Genomic DNA, 19,783 nt, shown 5'->3' with positions numbered 1-19,783 from the left:
TATATACTAAAAAATAGCCTCAATGTGGCTATAGCTCATACTGGCCACTTGTGTGTGTGTGTGTGTGTGTGTGTGTGTGTGTGTGTGTGTGAGAGAGGGAGAGATTGAAATCCAATCAATCTTGTAGGAGGAGTAGCGATTTTCATGAAATTGCATATGACCCCTCTGTAGCAGCATCCGTGGCAGGTGGTGCCACCTGGTGAACAATTATTGTTGTCTTTAGAGAATGTATTTAGAGTCTTCTGGGTGAGTTTCAGTGAAAACATCCCACCAGTTTACGAACAGTAGTGTTTGGTGTGACAAGTCACCCAAAACTTTCTAACGCCCATAAAATGTTAAATATGACAGCTGGTGCCACCAGCTTGACAACGGTTCTACATACCAACCTGGGGAACATTCCATATGAATTTGATCAAAATCTCATCACTCCTGTAGGAGGAGTAGTGATTTTTGTGAAATTGCACGTGACCCCTCTGTAGCCTTGTCCATGTTAGGTGGTGCCACGTGGTGAACAATTCTTGTTGAACAATTTTAGAGTCTTTAGAGTCTTCTGGGTGAGTTTCAGTGAAAACATCCCAGCAGTTTATGAAGAGTAGCGTTTAATGTGATGAGTCAGCCAAAAATTTCAGATGCTTATATGACTGATGGCACAACCATCTTGACAACTTTTATGCACACCCACCTGGGGAACATTGTATGCGAGTTTGATGAAAAGCCGATCAATCCTGTTGGAGGAGTCGCGATTTTTGTAAATTGTGGACAGACGACGCGTGATCGCTTAAGTTCATCCAGCCTGGCCTGTGGCTGGATGAGCTAAAAAATAAATAAATATATACCCCCGCATCCTCCACAATTATTGGCACCCCTCGTTAAGATATGTTCTTAGGCTTCTAATAATTTTTTTAAAAATAATATAGGACAGCAATGCAAAAAAAAGAGAAAAATCCAACCTTTAATTCAAGTGCATTTATTCAGTGGGGGAAAAATCCCACGTTAAGAAATAATTCTTTTACATTAAATCATGTGTGCCACAATTCTTGGCACCCCTGATGTTAATACTTTGTACAACCCCCTTTTGCCAACAAGACAACACTTAATCTTCTATAACATTTCACAAGATGGGAGAATACAGAGAGAGGAATCTTCGACCATTCCTCTTTGCACAATCTCTCTAAATCGTCCAGAGTCCTGGGTCCTCTCCTATGCACTCTCCTCTTCAGCTCACCCCACAGGTTTTCAATTGGGTTGAGGTCTGGGGACTGAGATGGCCATGGGAGGAGCTTGATTTTGTGTCTGGTGAGCCATTTTTGTGTAGATTTGGCCACATGTTTAGGGTCATTATCTTGCTGAAAGATCCTGTGATGACCCATCTTCAGCTTTCGGGCAGAGGCCACCAGATTTTGATTTAAAATGTCCTGGTATTTCAAAGAGTTCATGATGCCATGCACCCTAACAAGGTTCCCGGGTTCCTTTGGAAGAGAAACAGGCCTACAGCATCACCAATCCTCTCCCATACTTCACAGTGGGCATGAGGTGCTTTTCCGCATACGGAAAATTGTTACGCCAGACCCACTTAGTGTTTGTTTGTTGCCAAAAAGCTCTATCTTGGTCTCATCTGACCAAAGCACACGGTCCCAGTTGAAGTCCCAGTACCGCTTAGCGAACTCCAGACATTTACATTTATGCTTGTAAGTGAGAAAAGGCTTTATCCGTGCATGCCCCCCAAACAGTTTGTTGGCATGTAGATAGCGCCTGATGGTTATTATGGAGACTTTGTGACTCCAAGATGCTACTCTTTGATGCAATTCTCTAACAGTGAGCTTTGGAGAACTTTTTACTTCTTTTACAATCCTCCTCACTGTGCGTGGTGGCAAGATAAACTTGCATCCTCGTCGAGGCTTATTTGCCACTGTTCCAGTTGTTTTAAACTTCTTGATGATTCCTCTGACTGTAGATATGGGCAGGTGTAGGCGAGTGGCTATTTTCTTGTAGCCATTGCCTGACTTATGAAGGTCGACACACATCTGCCTTACTTGAATGGTGTGCTCTCATGTCTTTCCCATGTTGAAGAGTGGATAAGAGAAATAGGCCTCTGTGTCACATCATATTTATACCCCAGGGAAACAGGATGTGATGAATTACTAATTAAAGGTCCCTAGATACTCTGATCAACTTTATAAACTACAGTAGAAATGACAAATGCTTCGATTACATTTATTTTCTAGGAATTATGGGTGCCAATAATTGTGGAACAGGTGATTTTTATGAAAAATATTTCTTAGTCAGGGATTTTTTTTTTAATTTTTATTTTTTAAATTCACTTGAGTTAAAGGTTACATTTTTCTACAATTTTCAGTGTGAGATTATGCTTCTGCAATAAAAATCGAATTTATTTTAAGGCTTTTAGCACATCTTAACCAGGGGTGCCAATAATTGTGGAGGGCGATATATACACGTGTGTGTGTGTGTGTGTGTGTGTGTGTGTGTGTGTGTATATAAAATATATTACACACAGTGGGGCAAAAAAGTATTTCGTCAGCCACCAATTGTGCAAGTTCTCCCACTTAAAAAGATGAGAGGCCTGTAATTTTCATCATAGGTACGCTTCAACTATGAGAGACAGAATGGGGGGAAAGAATCCAGGAAATCACATTGTAGGATTTTTAATGAATTAATTGGTAAATTCCTTGGTAAAATAAGTATTTGGTCACCTACAAACAAGCAAGATTTCTGGCTCTCACAGACCTGTAACAACTTCTTTAAGAGGCTCCTCTGTCCTCCACTCGTTACCTGTATTAATGACACCTGTTTGAACTTATCAGTATAAAAGACACCTGTCCACAACTTCAAACAGTCACACTCCAAACTCCACTATGGCCAAGACCAAAGAGCTGTCAAAGGACACCAGAAACAAAATTGTAGAGCTGCACCAGGCTGGGAAGACTGAATCTGCAATAGGTAAGCAGCTTGGTGTGAAGAAATCAACTGTGGGAGCAATTATTAGAAAATGGAAGGCATACAGGACCACTGATAATCTCCCTCAATCTGGGGCTCCACGCAAGATCTCACCCCGTGGGGTCAAAATGATCACAAGAACGGTGAGCAAAAATCCCAGAACCACATGGGGGGACCTAGTGAATGACCTGCAGAGAGCTGGGACCAAAGTAACAAAGGCTACCATCAGTAACACACTACGCCGCCAGGGACTCAAATCCTGCAGTGCCAGACGTGTCCAGGCCCGTCTGAAGTTTGCTAGAGAGCATTTGGATGATCCAGAAGAGGATTGGGAGAATGTCATATGGTCAGATGAAACCAAAATAGAACTTTTTGGTAAAAACTCAACTTGTCGTGTTTGGAGGAGAAAGAATGCCGAGTTGCATCCAAAGAACACCATACCTACTGTGAAGCATGGTGGTGGAAACATCATGCTTTGGGGCTGTTTTTCTGCAAAGGGACCAGGACGACTGATCCGTGTAAAGGAAAGAATGAATGGGGCCATGTATCGTGAGATTTTGAGTGAAAACCTCCTTCCATCAGCAAGGGCATTGAAGATGAAACATGGCTGGGTCTTTTCAGCATGACAGTGATCCCAAACACACCGCCCAGGCAACGAAGGAGTGGCTTCGTAAGAAGCATTTCAAGGTGGCCTAGCCAGTCTCCAGATCTCAACCCCATAGAAAATCTTTGGAGGGAGTTGAAAGTCCGTGTTGCCCAGCGACAGCCCCAAAACATCACTGCTCTAGAGGAGATCTGCATGGAGGAATGGGCCAAAATACCAGCAACAGTGTGTGAAAACCTTGTGAAGACTTACAGAAAATGTTTGACCTCGGTCATTGCCAACAAAGGGTATATAAAGTATTGAGATGAACTTTTGTTATTGACCAAATACTTATTTTCCACCATAATTTGCAAATAAATTCTTTAAAAATCAGACTTTCTGGATTTTTTTTCTCATTTTGTCTCTTATAGTTGAGATATACCTATGATGAAAATTACAGGCCTCTAAGTGGGAGAACTTGCACAATTGGTGACTGACTAAATACTTTTTTGCCCCACTGTGTGTGTGTGATTTTATAGTGTGTGTGTATATATATATATATATATATATATATATATATATATATATATATATATATATATATATATATAAAATCTCCTTCTCACCCCCGGCGGGGGGGTGGTATCCATGTCATCCTCAAGCTTGGGTCCTCTACCAGAGGCCTGGGAGTTTGAGGGTTCTGCGCAGTATCTTCGATGTTCCTAGGACTGCGCTCTTCTGGACTGAGGCTTCAGATGTTGTTCCTGGGATTTGCTGGAGCCACTCTCCCAGTTTGGGGGTTACTGCCCCAAGTGCCCCCACTACCACGGGGACCACGCAACCCTTGACCTTCCACATCCGTTCCAGCTGCTCTTTCAACCCTTGATACTCCTCAAGTTTCTCATGTTCCTTCTTCCTGATGTTGGCGTCAGCTGGGATTGCCACATCTATCACCACCACCCTCTTCTGCTCTTTGTCCACCACCACTATGTCCGGTTGGTTAGCCAGGATCTGTTTGTCAGTCTGGAAGCTGAAGTCCCACAGAACCTTGGCCCTGTTGTTCTCAGCCACCTTCTGTGGTATGGCCCATTGGGACTTGGGTACTTCTATTCCATACTGGTTGCAGATGTTCCTGTGTACTATCCCAGCCACTTGGTTGTGCCTCTCCATGTACGCTGATCCAGCTAGCATCTTACACCCTGCTACTATGTGCTGGACTGTTTCAGGGGCTTCTTTGCACAGTCTGCATCTTGGGTCTGATCTACTCTGGTAGATCCTGGCCTCTATGGCTCTTGTGCTTATGGACTGTTCTTGTGCTGCCATGATTAGTGCCTCTGTGCTGTCTGTCAGTCCTGCATTATCCAGCCACTGGTAGGATTTCTTGATATCAGCCACTTCCTCTATCTGACGGTGGTACATGCCATGTAGGGGTTTGTCCCTCCAGGTCGTCTGTTCCTCCTCCTCCTCCTCTGCACTCTCATCAGGGTTCTGCTGCCTGAGACATTCACTTAGCAGTTCATCCTTTGGGGCCATCTTTCTGATGTATTCTCGGATTTTCGATGTTTCATTCTGGACCGTGGTCTTGACGCTCACTAGCCCTCGGCCTCCCTCTTTCCACTTAGTGTATAGTCTCAGGGTGCTGGACTTGGGGTGGAACCCTCCATGCATGGTGAGGAGCTTTCTAGTCTTGATATCTGTGGCTTCTATCTCCTCCTTTGTCCAGTTTATGATACCAGCGGGGTATCTGATGACTGGTAGTGCGTACATGTTGATGAATCGGACCTTGTTCTTACCATTCAGCTGACTTTTCAGGACCTGCCTTACTCTCTGGAGGTATTTGGCTGTGGTTGACTTCCTTGTGGCCTCTTCATGGTTTCCATTAGCCTGTGGGATGCCAAGGTACTTGTAGCTGTCTTGGATATCACCTATGTTGCCCTCTGGTAGGTCAGTCCCCTCAGTCCAGATCATCTTGCCTCTCTTTGAGACCATCCGGCCACACTTGTCCAATCCGAATGACATCCCTATGTCATCGCTGTAGATCCGGGTGGTGTGGATCAGCGAGTCTATTTCTCGCTCGTTCCTGGCATACAGCTTGATGTCATCCATGTAGAGCAGGTGGCTGATTGTTGCCCCACTACGGAATCGGTACCCGTAGCCGCTCTTCGTGATGATCTGACTGAGGGGGTTCAGGCCTATGCAGAACAGCAGTGATAGCGCATCTCCTTGGTATATGCCGCACTTGATGTTAACTTGGGCAATGGGTTTTGAGTTGGCCTCTAGGGTTGTCTTCCACATTTCCATTGAGTTCTGGATGAAGGTCCTTAGGTTCCTGTTGATCTTATACAGTTCCAGACATTACAGTATCCATGTGTGTGGCATTGAGTCGTAGGCTTTCTTGTAGTCAATCCAGGCAGTGCACAGGTTGGTCTGTCTCTTCTTACAGTCTTGGGCGACTGTTCCATTGACCAGTAGCTGGTGCTTGGCTCCTCTGGTGTTACTGCCAATTCCTTTCTGTGCCTCGCTCATGTATTGAGCCACATGCTTACTCATTTTTGCTGCAATGATGCCTGACAGGGCCTTCCATGTTGTGCAGAGACAGGTAATTGGCCAGTAGTTGGATGGGATGGGTCCCTTCTGGGGGTCCTTCATGATTAGGACTGTCCTGCCTTGGGTTAGCCATTCTGGGTGGGTCCCATCCCTCAGCAGCTGGTTCATCTGTGCTGCTAGGCGTTCATGGAGTGCAGTTAGCTTCTTCAGCCAGTATGTATGGATCATATCGGGGCCTGGTGCTGTCCAGCTCTTCATCTTTGACACTCTTTCTTGGACGTCTGCCATTGAGATGGTTACTGGTTCTTGTTCTGGGAGGTTGCTGTGGACCTAAGAGCTGACCACTAACCATTGGGCATCGGTGTTGTGTGATGCCTTTCTTTCCCATATGTCTTTCCAGTATTTTTCCACCTCAGCTCTTGGTGGGTCTGACCGGTTGTTGTTCCCCTGCCACTGAGAGTACACCTTGGCTGGTTCAGTGGAGAACAGCTTGTTTATTCTCCTGGCCTCTCCCTCCTTGGTGCATCTCTTCAACCGGGTGGCCAGAGCTGTTAGTCGCTGTTTGGCAGTTTCGAGTGCCTCTGGTATGGAGAGTGAGTTGTACTTCCTGGGTGCCCCTTTATTCACCATGTTCCCTTTCTGTAGTTCAGCTAGCTGGCTAACTTCTCTCCGTGCTGCCTTTATCTTGGCCTCTAATCGTCTCTTCCATGTGGATACTGTTTATGTCCCGAGCCCACCTTGTGTCCAAGCATCTCCATGATTACTGTTGCTGTACTGTGTATCAGCTTGTTGGTCTCAGTGATGGTCCTTGTGGATATTGTCTTCAGAGCAGCATTCACATCTACTAGTAGATCTTCTGAAGGTACTTGGCAACTCAGCTTCGGTATTCGTCGGGGGCTCCAGGTTTCCAGTTGGGTCACGATCTTCCTTCTCAGGTCAGCAGCTCTTGTGTTGAGGCTGTTAGCTGTTGGGGCTTGGTACCCAATCTCTGGTTGTGGGGATGATGATGACATCTCCCCGCTGACCTGTCTTCCTGGCTCCCCCTTGCTGGAGCATCGTTGTTGTATTTCATTAATCTCTAGTTGTGATAGTAGATTTCGATTACGGATGTTGGAACACTGGGCTAATAGCTGTTTCTTTGTTAGCCTTGATTGTGGGTTTCGAAGTATCCAATGGTCCCACATTCGCTGCATTGCTTGTATAGTAGCATTCCAGCAAATCCGTATTTTCTGTCCTCGTCCATTGATGTCTTGTTCCAGTAGCGCCTAGTAGAGAGTGGGTCCTGCCGTTTGACAGGGGGAGGTCCCGGTGTCGCTTTGGCGGGAGCAGCTGTCACAGAGCCGTCTACGTCATCTCCGCGTCAGAGTGAGGAGCCGCCGGCTCCTCCTCTCTCTCGGGGAATCCCTCGCGGATTTCCCATTAGAGCAGTCGCGATTTCTCATACTATTTCTCATCAGTTTGCCCTGGTTCCCTAGCAACTGACGCAGACCTTGTTGACCCGGGCGACAATCACCGGAAGACAAAACTCTCAGTTATGTCTTCACTCATTCCTGAGGTATGCTGATATCATGAGGGGTCTTGCCTATGGACCCTTACTGGATGATGTTTTTCCCTGACCGGGATTCGAACCCCGATCTCCCGCGTCGTAGTCAGTGAGCATTACCACTGTACTATGTCAGTGAGCATTACCACTGTACTATCCAGCTACACACACACAAAAAAAATATGAGATATAGATATATGTGTGTGTGTGTATACACACACATATATATATTTTGACACACACACACACACACACACACACACACAATGAGATATAGATATATGTGTGTGTGTGTGTATATATACACACACATATATTTTATATATATATTGTAATGGTTCAGTACTGGTGAGTGGAGCACAGAGGACGGCAGGACAGAGATTAGGTTCAAACGAGCATTTATTGGTTCACTTTTCAGTCTAACCATAACTCAAACAGACACACACACGACGGGTGTCTCGTTCAGGGATCTCCTCTGCTCTCCCTCCTTATATAGGGCGCGGTCACTGGGAAGACACAAACACAGGTTAATTGCTCTCAGGTGTAGTGATTCTGCCACTTACCTTCCCTGACTCCGCCCTCCTGTCACATACTGGTGCTTGACCACGCCCCCGCTGCCACATACCCCCACTGCCCCCGCTGCCACATACCCCCACCGCCCGACTCAGGCCGGGCGGCTGTCCGGCCTGCAGCCGACTCCCCCCCCCCCCCCCCGACGGGAGAGGAAGTCCGCCACGACCATCTGCGCCCCCGGCCTGTGGACCACCTTGCAATTAAAGGGTTGGAGCGCCAGATACCAACGGGTGATCCGCGCGTTGGCATCTTTCATGCGGTGGAGCCACTGGAGGGGGGCGTGGTCCAAACAGAGGGTGAAAGGGCGCCCCAGCAGGTAGTACCGGAGGGTGAGAACCGCCCACTTGATGGCCAAACACACTTTCTCTATGGTGCTGTAGCGCCCCTCACGCACCGACAGCTTCCTGCTGATATACAGGACAGGGCGGTCCTCCCCCTCCACCTCCTGGGACAAAATCGCCCCCAGCCCTCTGTCCGACGCATCGGTCTGCAACATAAAAGGGAGAGAAAAGTCAGGGGAGTGTAAAAGTGGCCCCCCACACAGTGCAGCCTTTACCTCTGAGAAAGCCCGCTGGCACTGCTCCGTCCACTGGACCGGGTCTAGTGCCCCCTTTTTAGTGAGATCAGTCAGCGGGCTGGTGACGTCCGAATAATTAGGTATAAACCTACGATAATAGCCAGCCAGCCCCAGGAACTGTCTCACCCACTTTTTGGTCTTGGGCCTCGGGCAGGCCGCAATTGCTGCCATCTTATTAATTTGGGGACGCACCTGCCCGTTGCCCAAGTGGAAGCCCAGATACCGTACTTCCACCCGCCCAATCGCACACTTCTTTGGGTTGGCTGTGAGCCCCGCTCGCCTCAGCGACCTAAGGACGGCCCTCAGATGTTCGAGGTGCCGCTGCCCGTCATTACTATAGATGATGTCATCTAAATATGCGGCCGCGTAAGTGGCGTGAGGGTGGAGGACTCTGTCCATCAGCCGCTGAAACTTAGCGGGCGCCCCAAACAGCCCAAACGGAAGGGTGACGAATTGGTGTAAACCAAACGGTGCGGAAAAGGCCATTTTTTTCTCGGGATAGTGGAGTCAAGGGGATCTGCCAATATCCCTTCGTCAAATCCAGCGTCGAATAAAAGCGAGCAGTGCCGAGTCGATCGAGCAACTCATCAATACGAGGCATTGGGTATGCATCGAATTTAGACACCGCGTTGACTTTCCTATAGTCCACACAGAACCGAACCGACCCGTCGGCCTTGGGTACCAAGACCACTGGGCTGCTCCAGTCACTGTGGGACTCCTCGACGATGCCCATTTCGAGCATGGTCTGAAGTTCTTCCCGAACCACCTTTTTTTTGTGTTCGGGTAGCCTGTACGGGCAGCTACGCACTACCACCCCCGGGGGCGTCTCTATGTGGTGCTCTATGAGGTTAGTGCGACCGGGCAGGGGCGAGAACACATCCGAAAACTCGGTCTGCAACTGGGCGACCTCCGTGAGTTGGGTCGGGGAGAGGTGGTCTCCACAGGGGACCGGAGAGGTACGTGATGCCAATGTCCCTTTTTGAACCTCCGGCCCCAGCTCCGCCTTCTCCGGAACCACCAACGCCACGGCGACCTCCTCGTTCCAGAGTTTAAGCAGATTGATGTGGTAAATCTGTAGCGCCCCACCCCGTCCGTTCGCCTCACCTCATAGTCGACGTCCCCGACTCGCCGTGTGACCTCAAAGGGTCCTTGCCACTTGGCGATCAATTTGGAGCTCGACGTGGGCAACAGTACGAGAACCTTATCTCCCGGTGTGAACTCTCTAAGGCACGTACCCTTGTTGTACAGGCGGGCTTGCCATTCCTGGGCCTGCCACAAATTCTCCTGAGTTAGGTGGGTGAGCGTGTGGAGTTTTGCGCGCAGGTCCATAACGTACTGAATTTCGTTCTTACTTTGTGAAGGTCCCTCCTCCCAATTTTCCCGCAGCACGTCCAGGATGCCGCGCGGCTTACGCCCATATAATAATTCGAACGGGGAGAACCCCGTGGAGGCTTGGGGGACCTCTCACACTGAGAACAGCAAGGGTTCGAGCCACTTATCCCAATTACGTGCGTCCTCACTTACAAATTTCTTAATAATATTTTTGAGGGTGCGGTTGAACCGTTCCACTAAACGGTCCGTTTGTGGGTGATGCACGCTGGTGCGGATCGGCTTAATCCCCAGTAATCCATACAGTTCGCGCAGTGTTCGTGACATAAACGTAGTGCCTTGATCAGTCAGAATCTCTTTCGGGATTCCAACTCGGGAGATGACGCGAAAGAGTGCCTCTGCAATACTGCGTGCTGAGATATTGCGCAGAGGCACTGCTTCCGGGTATTGCGTTGCATAGTCCACCAGAACTAATATAAAGCGGTACCCTCGTGCTGACCGATCTAATGGCCCGACGAGATCCATCCCAATTCTCTCAAACGGGGTCTCGATTAACGGTAGAGGGCGCAATGGCGCTTTTGGAATGGCCGCTGGGTTTACTAACTGGCATTCGCGGCATGCCGTACACCACCTACGGACATCGCCGCGAATCCCCGGTCAATAGAATCGGGCCATTATTCGGGCTAGTGTTTTATACTGCCCTAAGTGTCCAGCCATGGGATTAAAGTGAGCCGCCTGGAATACCAATTCCCGGCGGCTCTTCGGAATTATAAGCTGCGTGATTCGCTCCTTAGTTTGAGCGTCCTGCGTCACTCGGTATAATCTATCCTTCATAATCGCAAAGTAGGGGAAGGACGGGGTGGCGTTCGGCTGGAGCGTTTGACCATCGATTACTTGGTCAAACGCATGCCGCAGAGTCTCGTCTCGCGACTGCTCTAATGGGAAATCCGCAAGGGATTCCCCGAGAGAGAGGAGGAGCCGGTGGCTCCTCACTCTGACGCGGAGATGACGTAGACGGCTCTGTGACAGCTGCTCCCGCCAAAGCGACACCGGGACCTCCCCCTGTCAAACGGCAGGACCCACTCTCTACTAGGCGCGTCATTAAACCCCGAAATCCCGGCCAATCAGTCCCCAAAATCAAAGAGTGGGTAAGGCGAGGATTAACCGCCGCCTTCACTATAAATTTTTCCCCTCTGAAAATAATGTGGGCCGACACCAAAGGGTAGCGGTGAACATCTCCGTGCACACACAACACCTCCACCCCTTGTGCTCCCCCCAATGCCTCGTTTTGAACCAGGCTTTGGCGAATTGAGGTCTGATTACAACCAGAATCCACCAACGCCTGATATGTAGCCCCTTGGATACTCACCGGTATGCGATACGCTCTGGCCCGATCGAGGGCGGCCTCTGGCGCGTCAGGGATCCGAACCACGGCGCCCACTTCCATTGCTGTGCACTGCTGTTGAAGGTGGCCCGGCTCCCCGCAGCGCCAGCAAACCGGCCCGGGCTTTCCCTCTGCACCGGTGATCTGGGGCTCACTCACCTGAGGTGGGGGAGAGACAGACACAGAAGGGAGAAACGGGAGGGCACCGCGGGTGCGGCGGGCCGGCTGGGGTGGCGCCGGCCCCCGCCTCCGCGGTGGGGGAATGGGGCGAGGACGGGACACAGGAGGAGGGGGAGAGAGAGAGAAGAGGAGAGAAGAGATGATGCCATCTGCTGTCCTGCCGCCGGGACAGCCGCCAGATGATCCTCCGCCAGCTCGACTGCCTGATCCAGCGACGCCGGGCGGTGGCACTGAACCCACTCCGCGGTTCCTGCTGGTAAGCGGGCGATGAACTGTTCCAGTACCACCTGGTCGACGATTCCTTCGGCGTCGCGATCGTTGGCCCTCAGCCACCGCCAGCAGGCGTCCCGGAGCTGCTGGCTGAACGCGAACGGCCAGCCGACTTCCTCCAACCGCAGCGCGCGGAAGCGCTGACGCTGTTGTTCCGGGGTGCGCCCCACGCGCTGGAGGACGGCCCGGCGGAGGTCCGCGTAGGCCAGCCGGCGGTCGGCGGGGAGCTGTAGCGCGGCCAGCTGTGCCTCTCCCGTTAGCAGGGGGAGAAGGTGCGCCGCGCGCTGCTCCGTCGGCCAACCCGAGGCTTCGGCGACCTGTTCAAATAACGTGAGGAACGCCTCGGGGTCATCTTGCGGGCCCATCTTGGTGACAGTGAGGGGAGGCGGGCCCACGGTAGGAGCGCTGGTGGACCCCGCCGACACGAGGAGGTGCCGGAACACCTGTCGATCTTCTTGTTGGGCCAACACCAGGGCCTCGAACCGCTCTTCTTGCTCCTTTCGGAGGGTGAGTAGCGCCTGGTGCTGGCTTTGCTGGGCCGTGGCGAGGGCGTGGACCAGTTCAGCAAACGGGGAGGACTCCATGGGGCTGTGAGGCTGCTGTGCTCCAGATCCCGGGTTTCGGCACCACTGTAACGGTTCAGTACTGGTGGGTGGAGCACAGAGGACGGCAGGACAGAGATCAGGTTCAAATGAGCATTTATTCATGAGCACTTTTCAGTCTAACCATAACTCAAACAGACACACACACGACGGGTGTCTCGTTCAGGGATCTCCTCTGCTCTCTGCTCTCCCTCCTTATATAGGGTGCGGTCACTGGGAAGACACAAACACAGGTTAATTGCTCTCAGGTGTAGTGATTCTGCCACTTACCTTCCCTGACTCTGCCCTCCTGTCACAGACCGGTGCTTGACCACGCCCCCGCTGCCACATATATGTATGTATGTATGTGTGTGTGTGTGTGTATATGTATATGCGTGTGTGTGTGTTTTTTGTTTATTTATTTCCTTCCTCGATGCCTGTGGAGATGGATTAGGGATAAAATTAGCTCATGTTTAAAGTCATTAAAGTTCTGTCAGGTTGCTTTGCGACAGTGTCTGTTGTTAAAAGTGCTATAAAAATAAACTTGACTGTGGTGAGTGTATGTCGCAAGGAAAGATGGTTAACTTTGCTAATCTTCTAATAAAGCTGGTAGAAGGCTGAAGACGTAATGTAAATCAAACAACCAATTTGATTTACTTGGTGCACTACTACCTCCACCAACTTTGTTGGAGGAGGTTATGTTTTCGCCTTTGTTTGTCTGTTCCCAACATAACTCAAAAAGTAGTGAATGGATTTGGATGAAATTTGGCGGACAGCTTTAGTATTATCTTAGGTTCAAGTGATTTTTGATGTTATGTGGCTTGGTGGAGTTATGCGCTCTACCATGTGCCCATCTAGTTTAATTTATGTTTAACTAATTAGCTTTAGAAGCTACATATACAGTTTCTCATCTGAACGTTGGAAAAAAAAATGCTGGACAGGCCACACCAACAAAAGACCTACAGTACAAATGAGACAACAGACTTGCTGCTTTCTATGTACATGCAGGGTGACCCATAAACAAATGCAAATTTTTGCCAGAACTATACCTATTTTTGCTAATTTGATGTATTTATTTTTCTTTCAGCTTGATATAGTGCAGCAGGAGTATATCTACGAGGCAGGTTTGGACCAATTTGACGTGGTGAAGGCAGCGTTTGATGTCCGTGGCTCGTGGTTGGCGACAGTAGAGGAGAGAGGCAGCAAAGACTCCAATCTGGAGTTTTTTCTGAAACTCTGGGGCTATGATGAGTCGGCACAAAGGTACGTGTTTAAAGTTCTGTACTTGTATGAGAACATCATCTGATTTAGATATTTAAAATTCTGTTAAATTCCCAGACAGCCATATTTCCACACAGAAAACCTTTTTTTCTGGTCTGTAGCTCTAATATTTCTCTTCCTCCTCAGCTTTGAACTGAACACCACCATAACAGCTGCCCACAGTGATGGGATTACAGCCATGTGCTTTAGTCCTGCCACAGAGACCACCATGCTGGTGACCACTGCCAAAGATGGCCAGTTTAAAGTCTGGCTGCTCAGTTCAGACTTGGACACACAGAGTGAGTTCCACCTCCCACATCCTTGTTTAGTTCATACATTCCATCTGTGTTTAATAAAGAGCTCCAGAATGAAAACATTTCAGGCTTTGCTGTGGGAATAATCTGTAGTGATGGTCATTATATAGTTATGTTGTATACTTACCGGCGGCTTTATTCGCAACACCTGTACAGTGTGTGAAGTCATGCAGATGCACAAATGCTCAACTTCGTTTTCCTGTTCTTGGTTGATGGCAGTGGAACCCGATGTGATAGTCTGCTCTTGTCGCTCCTGTTGGTTTTGTTGTGTTGAGATGCTTTTCTGCTCAGCGCAGTTCTAAAGAGTGGTTACACAAGTTACTGTAACCTTCCTGTTAGCTTGAGCTAGTCTGGCTAATCTGACTTCTTTGTTTGATCTGTTTTTTTGTTTGTTTGTTTTACAATATTCTGCGTAAACTCTAGAGATGTGTTATGTCTGAAAAAATCCCAGGACATTTTGTGAAATTATATAAAATGCCGTGGTCAAAGTCACTGTTTGTTTGTTTTTTGTGTGTCCCCCCCCCCACACACACATCCTGATGTTTGATGTGAACATTAACCAAAATGATTTAATGCACTGCGTTGCTGACACCTTATTGGCTGATTTAGTTATTCCTAATAAAGTGGCCAGTGAGTGTATACACACAGCACTAGTGTGGTTGTAGAAGCTTTGAGCTGCAAGTTGTGAGGGGAAGTGCTATGTCATTTTATTTTGACTTAACATCTTTTTTTTTTTTTTATTTACTTGTTCTTCAGTTGGACTGTTGGGAATCTAAACACATTTAATTAATTTACCAATCACTTAATATGTCAACTGAATTCCACGAGAACTCCATATGGCTTATGTACTATCTCATAAGCATATGGAATAAGAAATTAGCTAATATTCAATAAAATTGGATTATTGATAGATTTTGAAGTGTTAAATACACCAGTCAGCCATAACTTTAAATTCACTTGCTTAATGTAGTCTAGGTCCCCCTTATGCCACCAAAACAGATCTGACACATCAAGGCATGGACTCCAAGACCTCTGAAGGTGTGATGTGATGTATCTGGTACCAAGACTGTAGCAAGAGTCCTAGGTGGGTGAAGCACGGCAGGCCAGAACTGAGTTCTCAAAAACTCTTTTATTTTAGCTTTTCAGCTTTTATATTCACTCTCTCACATATATATGCACGCACACAAGCGTCCAGGTTGGGGGAGAGCGCCCTTCCTCTGCTCTCCCTCTCCTCTTTATAGGGCACGGTCACTGGGGAAGACACACAAACACAGGTTAATTCCCATCAGGTATAGTGATTCTGCCATTTACCTTCCCTAACTCCGCCCTCCCTTCACAGACTGACGCTTGACCATGCCCCCGCTGCCACATACCTCCACCGGGGAGCCGTCCGGCCTGAAGCTGACTCCCCACCCCACCCCACCCCTTGACGGGAGAGGAAGTTCGCCACGACCATCTGTGCCCCTGGCCTGTGGACCACCTCGAACGTGAATGGCTGGAGTGCCAGATACCAACGGGTGATCCGCGCGTTGGAATCCTTCATGCAGTGGGGCCACTGCAGGGGCGTGTGGTCCGAACAGAGGGTGAAAGGGAGCCCCAGCAGGTAGTAGCGGAGGGTGAGGACCACCCACTTGATGGCGAGGCATTCCTTTTCTATTGTGCTGTAGCGGCCCTCGCGCACCGACAGCTTCCGGCTGATGTACAGCACTGGACAATCCTCCACCTCCTGGGACAGAACAGCCCCCTGTCCAATGCATCCGTCTGCAAAACAAAGGGGAGAGCAAAGTCAGGGGAGTGTAACAGTGGCCCCCCACACAGTGCAGCCTTTACCTCCGAGAAAGCCCGCTGGCATTGTTCCATCCACTGGACCGGATCTGGTGCCCCCTTTTTAGTGAGATCAGTCAGCGGGCTGGTGATGTCCGAATAATTAGGTATAAACCTACGATAGTAGCCAGCCAGCCCCAGGAACTGTCTCACCCCCTTTTTGGTCTTGGGCCTCGGGCAGGCCGCAATCGCTGCTATCTTGTTGATTTGGGGATGCACCTGCCCGTTGCCCAAGTGGAAGCCCAGATACCGTACTTCCACCCACCCAATTGCACACTTCTTCAGGTTGGCTGTGAGACCCGCTCGCCTCAGCAACCCAAGGACGGCCCTCAGGTGTTTTAGGTGCCATGGCCAGTCATTACTGTAAATAATGATGTCATCTAGGTATGCAGCCACGTAGGTGGCGTGGGGGCGGAGGACCCTATCCATAAGCCGCTGGAACGTAGCGGGCGCCCCAAACAGCCGAAAAGGAAGTGTGACGAACTGGTGTAAGCCAAACGGTGTGGAAAATGCCGTTTTCTCTCGGGATAGCGGAGTCAAGGATGATCTGCCAATATCCCTTTGTCAAATCCAGTGTCGAATAAAAACGAGCCATGCCTAGTCGATCGAGCAACTCGTCAATACGAGGCATTGGGTATGCATCGAATTTAGACACCGTGTTGACTTTTCTATAGTCCACACAGAACCGGACCGAGCCGTCGGCCTTGGGAACCAAGACCACCGGGCTGCTCCAGTTACTGTGGGACTCCTCGACGATGCCCATTTTGAGCATGGCCTCGAGTTCTTCCCGAACCACTTTTTTTTGTGTTCGGGCAGTCTGTAAGGGTGGCTGCGCACTACTACCCCTGGGGGTGTCTCAGTGTGGTGTTCTATGAGGTGGGTGCGGCCGGGAAGGGGCGAGAACACGTCAGAAAATTCTGTTTGCAACTGGGCGACCTCCGCGAGTTGGGTCAGGGAGAGGTGGTCTCCACAGGGGACCGGAGCGGTAGGCGATGTCAATTTTCCTTTTTGAACCTCCGGCCACAGCTCCGCCTTCTCTGGAACCACCGACACCAATGCCATGGGTAACTCCTCGCTCCAAAGTTTTAACAGATTGAGGTGGTAAATCTGTAACACCCCGCCCCGTCCGTTCGCCTCTCCTCATAGTCGATGTCCCCGACTCCCCGCATGACCTCAAAGGGTCATTGCCACCTGGCGATTAATTTGGAGCTTGACGTGGGCAACAACATGAGTACTTATCTCCCGGTGTGAACTCCCTAAGGCGCGTGCCCCTGTCGTACAGACAGACTTGACGTTCTTGGGCTTGCCGCAAATTCTCCTGGGTTAAGTGCGTGAGGGTGTGGAGTTTGGCACGCAGGTCGATAACGTACTTGATTTAATTTTTACTTGTTGAAGGTCCCTCCTCCCAATTTTCACGCAGCACATCTAGAATGTCACGTGGCTTACGCCCGTATAATAATTTGAATGGGGAGAACCCCGTGGAGGCTTGTTGGACCTCTCGCACTGCGAATAACAGGGGCTCGAGCCATTTATCGCAGTTGCGTGCGTCCTCGCTTACAAATTTTTTAATTATGTTTTTGAGGGTGTGATTGAACCGTTCGACTAAGCCATCCGTTTGTGGGTGATAAACGCTGGTGCGGATAGGCTTAATTCCCAGTAACCCATACAGTTCGCGCAGTGTGCACGACAAACGTAGTGCCTTGATCAGTCAGAATCTCTTTGGGGATTCCGACTCAGGAGATGACGCAGAAGAGTGCTTCTGCAATACTACGTGCTGAGATATTGCGAAGAGGCACTGCTTCTGGATATCGTGTTGCATAGTCCAACAGAACTAAAATAAAGCGATATCCTCGTGTTGACCGATCTAATGGCCCGACGAGATGCATCCCAATTCTTTCAAACGGGGTCTCGATTAATGGCAGAGGGCGCAAAGGCGCTTTTGGAATGGCCGCGGGATTTACTAACTGGCATTCGTGGCACGCCGTACACCACCTACGGACATCGCCGCGAATCCCTGGCCAATAGAACCGGGCCATTATTCGGGCTAGTGTCTTATCCCGCCCCAAGTGTCCGGCCATGGGATTAAAGTGAGCCGCCTGGAATACAAGTTCCTGGCAGCTTTTGGAATTTAAAAGCTGAGTTATCGGTTCTTTAGTCTGAGTGTCCTGCGTCACTCGGTATAACCTATCCTTCATAATGGAGTAATAGGAGAAGGACGGTGTGGCGTTTGGCTGGAGCGTTTGACCATTGATTACTCTCACTTGGTCAAACGCATGCCGCAGAGTCCAGTTCCATGACTGCTCTAACGGAAATCCGCGAGGGATTCCTCAAGAGAGGGAGGAGGAGCATGCGGTGCAGCAGAGCATCACTCTGATGCGGTAATGACGTAGACGGCTCTGTGACAGCTGCTTCCGCCAATGCCACACCAGGACCTCCCCCGCTAAACTATGGCAGACCCCACTCTTCACTAAATGAGTCATTAATTCCCCAAATCCCGGCCAATCAGTTCCCAAAATTATCAAGTGGGTAAGGCAAGGATTAACCGCCGCCTTTACTCTAAATTTCTCCCCTCGAAATAGAATGTGGACCGACACTAAAGGGTAGTTGTGTCGGGGTGGTGAACAGGGATGTTCACAACACCACCAATTGTGCTCTCCCCAATCCCTCGTCTTGCACCAGGCTTTGGTGGATCAGCCAGAGTCCACCAAAGCCTCATACGTATCCCCTTGGATACTCACTGGTATGCGATACGCTCCGGCCCGATCGAGGGCGGTCTCTGGTGCGTCGGGGATCCGGACCACCGCGCCCAGCTCCATTGCCGAGCACTGATGCTGGAGGTGCCCCGGCTCCCTGCAGCGCCAGCATATTGGCCCAGGCTCTCCCTCTGCACCGCAGGTACGGCGGGCCGGCTGGGGTGGAGCCGGCCCTCGCCTCCGTGGTGGGGGAACGGGACGAGGACGAGGAACAGAGGGAGAGGGAGAAGAGGGGACACACCGTCCTGCCGTCGGAACAGCCGCCATATGGTCCTCCGCCAGCTCGATGGCCCGATCCAGCGATGCCGGGCGATGGCACTGGACCCACTCCGTGGTTCCTTCCGGCAGTCGGGCGACGAATTGTTCCAGCGCCACTAGGTCGATTTTCCTCGGCGTCGCGGTTGTCGGCCCTCAGCCACCGCCGGCAGGCGTCCCGGGGCTGCTGGCCAAACACGAGCGAACGGCCGGCCGACCTCCTCCAAGCGCAGTGCGCGGAAGCGCTGCCGCTGCTGTTCTGGTGTGTGCCCTACACGTTGGAGGACGCCCCTGCAGAGGTCGGAAGGCTTCGGGGTCGTCCTGCGGACCCATCTTCATCAGGGTGAGGTGGGGCAGGTCCATGCCGGTGGTGATGGCGGACCCCGCCGACACGAGCAGGTGCCGGAACGCCTGGTGATCTTCCTGCTGTGCCAGCACCAGGGCTTCGAACCGTTGTTCTTGCTCCTTCCGGAGGGCGACCAGTGCCTGGTGCTGGCTTTGTTGGGCCGTGGCAAGGGCATGGACCAGGTCCTTGAAGGGGGAGGACTCCAGGGGCTGTACTCCGAGTCCCGGGTTTCGGCACCACTGTAGCAAGAGTTCTCGGTGGGTGGAGCACAGAAGCACGGCAGGCCAGAACTGAGTTCTCAAAAACTCTCTTATTTTAGCTTTTCAGCTTTTATATTCACTCTCTCACATACATACATACACACACGCACGCACACAAGCATCCAGGTTGGGGGAGAGCTCTCTCTCCTCTTTTATAGGGCACGGTCACTGGGGAAGACACACAAACACAGGTTAAATCCCATCAGGTGTAGTGATTCTGCCCCTAACTCCGCCCTCCCTTCGCTAACT

At 50.3% G+C, this 19,783-nt stretch overlaps 1 protein-coding gene across 2 annotated transcripts in view; it reads left to right on the top strand.

Annotated features, from left to right (window-relative positions):
* The window catches only part of wdr75 (WD repeat domain 75), a 99,483-nt gene that overhangs the window by 41,449 nt on the left and 38,251 nt on the right, over positions 1-19,783 (top strand). For both annotated transcript variants that reach the window (XM_060929032.1, XM_060929031.1), the window contains exons 12-13: positions 13,610-13,785; positions 13,930-14,081. In XM_060929032.1, coding sequence (XP_060785015.1) covers positions 13,610-13,785; positions 13,930-14,081 — 328 coding nt within the window. The remainder of the gene's footprint in view (positions 1-13,609; positions 13,786-13,929; positions 14,082-19,783) is intronic.

Source organism: Neoarius graeffei, chromosome 9, assembly GCF_027579695.1.
Source record: "Neoarius graeffei isolate fNeoGra1 chromosome 9, fNeoGra1.pri, whole genome shotgun sequence".
In the NCBI taxonomy this organism is placed as follows: domain Eukaryota; kingdom Metazoa; phylum Chordata; class Actinopteri; order Siluriformes; family Ariidae; genus Neoarius; species Neoarius graeffei.
Note: the sequence above shows the minus strand (reverse complement) of the source record. Positions and strands in the feature narration are given on the sequence as shown.